This window comes from Triturus cristatus, chromosome 6, assembly GCF_964204655.1.
Source record: "Triturus cristatus chromosome 6, aTriCri1.1, whole genome shotgun sequence".
Taxonomy (NCBI): domain Eukaryota; kingdom Metazoa; phylum Chordata; class Amphibia; order Caudata; family Salamandridae; genus Triturus; species Triturus cristatus.
Genome location: NC_140589.1, coordinates 234,327,575 through 234,335,423, shown reverse-complemented (window position 1 = coordinate 234,335,423; position 7,849 = coordinate 234,327,575). Strand labels below are relative to the sequence as shown.

Sequence of the window (7,849 nt, the reverse complement as noted above, 5' to 3'; positions counted from 1 at the left end):
GGTATTTGCACAGTGCGTTTTCCACAGTTGGTTTCGCAGTGACACTACTTCTAGGATGTCACTTGGCGAACCTGTTGGTGGAACACAACCCTGTTGTTGATACCTAGCAGTCCAAATTTCTTTATGCTCCTCCGAGTGTTATACCCAGGTTCTTTCTAATGTTTAAGATTGCCCAGCACCTGATACAGCATTTTTTATCTGAGCCTTCCAGTTTATTAAATGGTCAAACTTGAGAACTATATGATTTGATCGGGTCAGTTAATATATACATTGGGTAAATTAGCTGACCCTTTGAGAATGACTCTCTTTATCTACATCCCCTCCACACCAAAGAACCAGGCATTCATCCAGTTCTCAGTCATGCATAACAATAGTAAGCAGGCTCCACATATCAAGCTGGAAGAACATGCCCACTCCAACACCAGACCTAAATAAACAAGAGTATTTGTCTGAGCTTTCTTAGGGTGGATGTTTTCCTCATCCTTTTTCATATGTACTGCACATCACTTGTTATAAAATGTAGCAGGTGTATCAAATGTGTGTGTGTATTTTATTATGCATTTATATTGGGCACAGACCGACTTAGAGCTGTGAAAATGTCTCCCCCAAACACAAGCCAGTAAAGCATCAGTAGAAACAGTAGAAAGACAAAGCTTTATATTTTACTCATTATGTACATGGTGGCAATGACAAAGCTGAAGGATGCATGTCATGCACTAAAATCCGCATCAATAGTGATATATTACACGCATATTTACACTTGGAAACACATTTCAAAAATACCCTTTCACGTTTTATAAGTCAAAATATAAAAACAAAGTTAGTTCCATTTCTTGTCGAGCATAACATAATTCGCAACCAGGCGCTCTTGGCATAATATAAGCTCTAACTGAAGCCTGAACTGAAAGTATAACAAAAAAAACATGAATTTAAACATATTCAGTGTTAATCTGGCGAACTAGAGCTGATTTTTTAAAGATTAATTTACAGTAATAATCTGAGACGCTTGTCAAGTGCTAAGGCATCAGCATATTAGACTTCTATAAATAACATCCTGAGATAGTAAAGGTTCCAGTGGATACTAGACTTCATCATTCACATGTAGTGGCCTGTACCGCAGGACTCAGCCACTCCTCAGTGTGTACACAGCAAAGTGCTAATAGGTCAAATAAAATTCTGCTCCAAATTCCATAATTAAAACTCTCTGTAGCCTTGGAAACCAAAAGGAAAAGTTGGCATCAGTGTGCAGCTACATTAACGTCCGGATTCTTCATTACAAGGCACTGTCCAATGGAATCTTGCCTACAGCGTGGAACGCTCACATTTGCATAGACGGCTAGCAAGTTAGTGTGCAGCAGTTAGGCAGAGGTGAATTCAAAGACGAACAATGCAGTGCATACTTCGGCTCAATAAGCTGTCCAGGGAAAGAGGACCGAGAATCATTCCTGATTTCAGTTTGACTAATGTCAGAAGGGTTCCCAGTTCTCTCCGCGACGTCGGTTCCTTCAGATGAGTGTCTTCTGCTCAAAGAGCTGGAGGTCGAACCGCACAAAGACCTCCCCCGTTGGCACCTCGTGCAGAAGCAGACGCTTTGTCGTCGGGCCCTTGCTTTCCTGTTCTGTGCGGATTTTTGCGACGGGGACTTCTGTGCGACCTAAGAAATCTGTTGAGGCAATCAGAGGACATTCACATTAGCATTTCTACAGCACAGCATACGCAACACTTCCCTTAATACCGAGTTACAAGGACAGCCTGGACTAACCAAAAAGGCTGCCCTAAGGCTACCCTGCTTGAAAAGATCATTAGGTCAAGGTAGACGGCACAGCTGTCTCTTCGAGACCTGCTGTAAGCGGTCTGTGAAAGCAAAAGACACACAGATGATGGAGGGAATGCAGAGCAAATCAAACATTCTCCCCAGTCAATAGATATGGGTTAAATCCATCGTTCTTTTGAACACCAAGCCACCCCAGTTTAGACCCATCCATATGCAAATCAGTCTTGACCCTGTGCCTCATGGGAACATTCCAGACCGAACTGCCAAGCCAGGTCCTTCCTGGAACGGAATCAAGCATTCTGGGAGCAGTTTCGGGGAATCACCCCTCAATATAAGCAAATTCTCTGCTCTTGTACAGTGTGGTGGCATCACAATGATTACTGAGGTCCTCGACTGTTTCATGGACAAAGGTATACTGATTTCTTTTTTGAACTAAGACATTTTGTATTGAGTTTTGCTGTAAATTAGACAACTGGATACAGAGTAAAACCTATATTATTACATTACATAATAGCAGTAGCAGTGAAAGTCGAATCCATTCCCCTTGTATCAAACTTTCACTGAAAGTATCTTCCCAACCTTCCCCTCTCCCACATCCTCTCCAAACATTCCAGACCTTCGATGTATAGTCAACATTTTCTGAGAGTCGTAGTCTCCTTAACATTTCATCAATTGCTATTTCTTATTAGGGATCTCCTCAATCGACATTTTATGTGCGATGTGATCAGATCAGTCTACCCGTGTATTTTCTTGAGCATGTGCTTGGAGGCCCTGCGTCTTTATAATTAATTCCTAATACAAACATAGGTTTAGTGCCTTTCGGTGAGACTGGTATGTCAGAGATGGTCCTACCACTGTTAGATATGCAAACAATTGACTCCAAACAGTCTCAACATCTATGCTTCATCCAAACATATTACTAGCTCATTTTTCCACAGCCTTTATATTGCAAATCCATGTATGCTGGTGCGTGATGGGCAGCTACTGTAACGTTCGCTGCACACCAGCAATTCCATGGTAGTATCCTTTATGCTTCAGTTATGTATTGCAACTTGTGCATTCGAGCCCCTATCAGAAGAGTTGAAATTAATGTGATTTGGTGGGGTAAAGATACCATTTGGTATAGGAATTATAATGTGATTCCCTTCCCAATGTACTTTTGCCGGTGATATTTAGATCTCTCCAAATATACATCCATTGAGCTTGATCATCACTCAGTTTTCTCTCTGTGAGATTCCTCCATTTCTCTTAATGAACATTATGTGTAGGTGCAGATACTTCCGTAAGGAGTTTGTATAATGTTGAGAGTATTCCTCTTGAATGAGAGGGTTGCAGTACAATTTTTTTTTTACTGGCATATCCTAAAAAGACAAGCTAAAGGAAAGGCTGATGAACTTGTCTTGACTCTCTCACAATGTTTCCACCACCTGTTGGTAAGTGATGGCTAGGAGAAGAAGACCATCTCTGGTACTGGACATTCTCTGGTGAGAGATAATCTAGGCATGTGCAACCCTGGAGTTTGATAACACCTTTGACAGCCTGATATTGTTCCACATCTGGAGTCTCTCTTAGTGATGTATGCGGAGCTACAGGTAGTAGTTTAGTGCCTTGAGGTTTGGAAATATACTTCTAGGTATGTCAAGAATGGGCAATGTCCTCAAAATACACTCATTGTGATGAAGTGAACCTGGATGCATGTTGATAATATCTTCAATTGCATGTGTCTTGGCACTTATCACTTTGATACTGAAAGAGACCTTACTGTTGTATGGGTCGTCAACGTTGATCCTTCTATGATGCCCCACAGTGACGAAGAGTGATTAAAACAACAGTGTCTATGATCAAACTCTGACATCACTAGACAAGGCCACTCCTTCATTTTTTGAGAAAAGAACACCTTATGCATAATTTCTACCTCATCAGCTCTCTGAAGCTGCTGCACACATGGAATCATTTTTGCGGATGTACTTTCTTTTTTTCCTTTATAAACTAATTAGAAAAAGCTGAATCACCCATTATTATTTCTAATTACAAATGGCTTCTTTTTAACATTAACATGTATTTTGCTAAAATAAATAATAATAAATAATAATAGCCATAAAGCTATCTACCAAAGGAGTAGCAAGCAAGTGGTCATGAGGTTTAGTGCTGGGGAGTTGCGAACAAACCTCTATGGTGGTCAAATGTCTTGTCTAAGCTTCTGCCCCCCAAGACTACTCCACCTTTCAACTAGAACGATCCCAGTGGCTTTTAAAATCTTGTCTCTCTTATTTATATGGTGGCCACGGGACTGGTCAGCTCCTAAGGTGGCGATTATGGCTTGGGCTAATGCCACAAAGTCTATGGGATAGCAGGGCAAGCCCTCCCAGGAGTAGAGATGGCTACCTGAATTCGACAAGTTGAAAGGCTTTCATGCATGGGATTTGATCGCAATTTCTAAGCTAGGGGACCTCATAGAGCATGGTGATATGGTACCGTTCTCCTTCCTCCAACGTGATTATGATATGCAGGACAATCAATTATTTAAACATGCACAAATACGACGTGCATGGAGGGCAGAGGGACTCCTGGGGAGGGTATCCTGGATTTTGTACCAGTGGAGAGGAGGCTATTGATGGAAGACCTGGGGAGAGGCACGATTTTCTCTACTTACAAGACCCTTATTAAACATAAGCCAGATAATCTGAAAGGCCTGCCGGAGAAATGGATGGTTGATGCGGGAAACATGGAAGATATTAATTGGGATGTGGCTTTGATGAAACCTAGGGAGGTCGCAATTAAGGCACGACTCAGGCTTGTCCAGTTTAAGATCATTCAACTAGCCTACTACGATAGGCGTCGTCTCCATGTAATGGAGAGAACCCCCGAACCGAATTGCCTGAGATACAGTGATGTTGAGGGTTCGTTCTTCCATAAAATTTGGAGTTGTCTTTGTATACAGGATTACTGGAAGGCCATTATTGGAGAACTTAATGCCATATTTTTGATATCCCTTTCTTTTGACCCCCAAGTTCCTTATTTTGAGCATCCCAACGATATTGATTTGCCCCGGGCCCACTTACTGTTCTGCAGCTTCAGCTTAGTGGTGGTGAAGATGGATGTGGCTCGCCACTGGGGATCGTGAGACTGCCCCACATTACAGGAGTGGAAAAGCGGAATGGATATGTATATGATGGCTGAGAAGGTCATATACTGCAGCAGAGGTTGCCCCCGAAAGTTCAGGAAAGTATGGGGTACAGGGATCTCTTACTACTACCTCAAAGAGGTACTAGAAGAAGAAACAATAGATTGAGAGGAGGGGGGAGAGACAGCCATTGGGTTTATGTCCGCCGTCTTATCTGTCCGCGGTTTGATGTGCTCTTTCAGCATTATGCTACTGCCAGGCCTTGTCGGAGTTCGTGGGGGGTAGTAAGGGGGAGGTGGGGTTGGTGGTTGTACGTTGGTATTGTTTGATACATGCAGATCATAAGGATGTTTGTATTCTTGTGGGCTTTTTTGTCCAAGTGATGCTATTTTTTAAAACTTCAATAACATTGTGTTTTTTTTTTAAATATCTCGTCTAAGCTAACATGGATATAACGTTTGAAAGATATTACAATGCTGTTAGAGAAACAGTCACTATAGAATTAGGCAAAAAAAAATAACAATAAGGCAAGCAACTATTCTTCCCAGATGAAATGTGTTCAAATCAGATTTCTGAATAGGTATCCTTACTGCAAAGTTTGTACATAGAATTTTGGCTTAGCATGTTTCAACTAATTGAAAGAGGCTTTGAGATAACACGATTTGTAATGTGCTAACATTATAGAGTCGCTTTTACTAAAGGATTTAAATAATACCATATGAATGTCTCACTTTTATGGAAGTGTTCAGCCAGGAAGTATTCAGCCTGCAAATGCATTACAGCTACATTATCTTACCATCAGGAGAGAATTGGTCCCGGTCATATACTGTGATACACAGCACATCCTGGTAAAGGTCCTTTATGAAGAACTGACAATTAAAGTTCCACTTTGGACTCAAGGTGTCCTGCAACGTCCTCGTTGTGTAGCTTTGGGATCCCATGCTGATTTCACAGTAAGGGTTGCTCTTCCCTAGAAATAAGAAATCACTGGCATTTTAAAGGAAATTTATATAATGTCTGATGTTCAAATTACTCGGTCTTTCCTTTATTCAACTAGTCTCTCAACAATGATTCCTCCAGCACCATACCACCAAACTCACCACATACATACTCGTGTTCCAGCCATGAAGATCTATCATCTAACTTTGCCTTTCTTGTCCTCTTGGTTGCCTTTGACACGACTGTCTTTAGTACTCTGCTGTGCTGTCTCTGATCGAGGCATCACTTTTACTCATCTGTTTACCAGATGCACAAATCCTAATCCATTCACTGAATTTCCTAATGCTGCAAGACACTGCTGAAGGACACTGCTGAAGGATCACAAACACCTTACATTTTTCTCTCTCTCACAGTTTTGGTCTGCTAAATACATTAAAAGTAATTGCTATCCTAAAATAGTACTCAGTGTCTTAAAATGGATGCCAATCATCCTCTGGACCTCTGTGTTACATTAATATCTATTACATAAATATATTACATCAAAATATATTTCCTGGAAGCTGTACTGAGCACCTTGAACACTAACGTTGAACATGGATTGAATAAAATGAATTGAACAAAAGAAAGGAGGATGAAAATTAATGAAAAAAATGGTAAATGAAGTTTAAAACAGAAGAATGTAATCATTGGATTCAGGCAGCGAGGAGGCTGTGCCGCTTGGTGGAACCTAGAAAGATGGTTCCTTCGTTGTTTAGTAATGTTGCAACGCAATGAGACGAAGCGCGAAGCAAGTTTTGCACGCCAACAACATTTGAAAGGAGAAATGTGGTTTACAAATGATTACTTTTTGGATTACTAGGAGTGCATCTCATCCCTACTAAACTATTTTTATGTGGATCATGCATTTGCCAATATAATATTTTCCATCTTGTGCTAGATGTTGTTTCTAGTGGATCTAGGAGTGCTGTTCCCGTTTTCTCCCTTTTTCAACTTTTGATCCTTTTATGGAAAAGACTCTTCAAGTCCTGCATTTTTTTACTTCTTTGCCATCTCACTGCTTTACTGGTAGTTTACCTTTTTCATCCGACTTTACTTACTATTCTATTTTTGATGGTAATTAGGATTGTCATACCAAATAAGTTAAAAGTTGAAGTTTCTACCTTTGGAAAATGTCGCCTTTTCTCACCTTCTATTACACCCAGATGTAAAGCAACCACTCGTTTTCAAACACCTTTACTCTAAGGCTTCTAAACTACATTTTGTTTTGTATATACACAACTGCTTTTCTATACTTACTCTCTAGATTGACAAATACCACAGTTTTGTCCAATGTATCAAGAAGACTGAGTTTTCTCTTCTTAACCTACATGACACTCCAGCTATACAATCACGCTGATACTGATGCAACCTTTCCAGCGTACACGTCACAAAAAACAAAAGAATCGCAGTGTTTACCGTTGGGTTTGCAGCCTTTCAGCTCCGTGGCTTCGTTGACGTGCACCATCAGCCGCCCGATCCCAGAAGACTTCATGGAGCGTGCTGGGAAGAAAGAGTTAACAAGCTGTTGTAGCGCCTACTACAGGAAGAGATGTTTACACACCTTTGTTACTTATGTGTAGTATTTTCTTAGCACAGGCTGGGCTTATGCGATCATTGCTGAGAGTGCTATACATTGCATGAATGTCGAGCAAGGTCAGGCAACCAGAAACAACTCCCTCAGACAGGCCTCGTGCCCGTGGCTGCAGCTCTTAGGCACTTACTGCCACAGAGGAGCCATGGATTTATTTCATGTTTTGGGTGGATTAGGAGGAAACATCCATCATAACCATTACCAGGGCAATCTAGCCCTCTTGAGTCTATACAGGGACCAGAATGAGCCATGGAGCACTCTCAAGCAGGAACATTTCAAGCCGCCTTCCCGCAGTCTTTACGGTATCTTTACATTTTCATCGTCTTTGGTGTAAAATTTCACGATTACACACACATTAGTATCAAACACAACTCTGCTTGGA

General features: G+C 41.1%; 1 protein-coding gene across 2 annotated transcripts in view; it reads right to left on the bottom strand.

Moving 5' to 3' along the window:
- Positions 1–635: 635 nt before the first annotated feature.
- The window catches only part of ITSN2 (intersectin 2), a 1,173,023-nt gene continuing 1,165,809 nt past the window's right edge, over positions 636–7,849 (bottom strand). For both annotated transcript variants that reach the window (XM_085610587.1, XM_085610588.1), the window contains 3 exons: positions 7,293–7,376; positions 5,695–5,868; positions 636–1,663 (listed from right to left, as the gene is read on the bottom strand). In XM_085610587.1, coding sequence (XP_085466713.1) covers positions 1,506–1,663; positions 5,695–5,868; positions 7,293–7,376 — 416 coding nt within the window. In that variant the 3' untranslated portion in view covers positions 636–1,505. The remainder of the gene's footprint in view (positions 1,664–5,694; positions 5,869–7,292; positions 7,377–7,849) is intronic.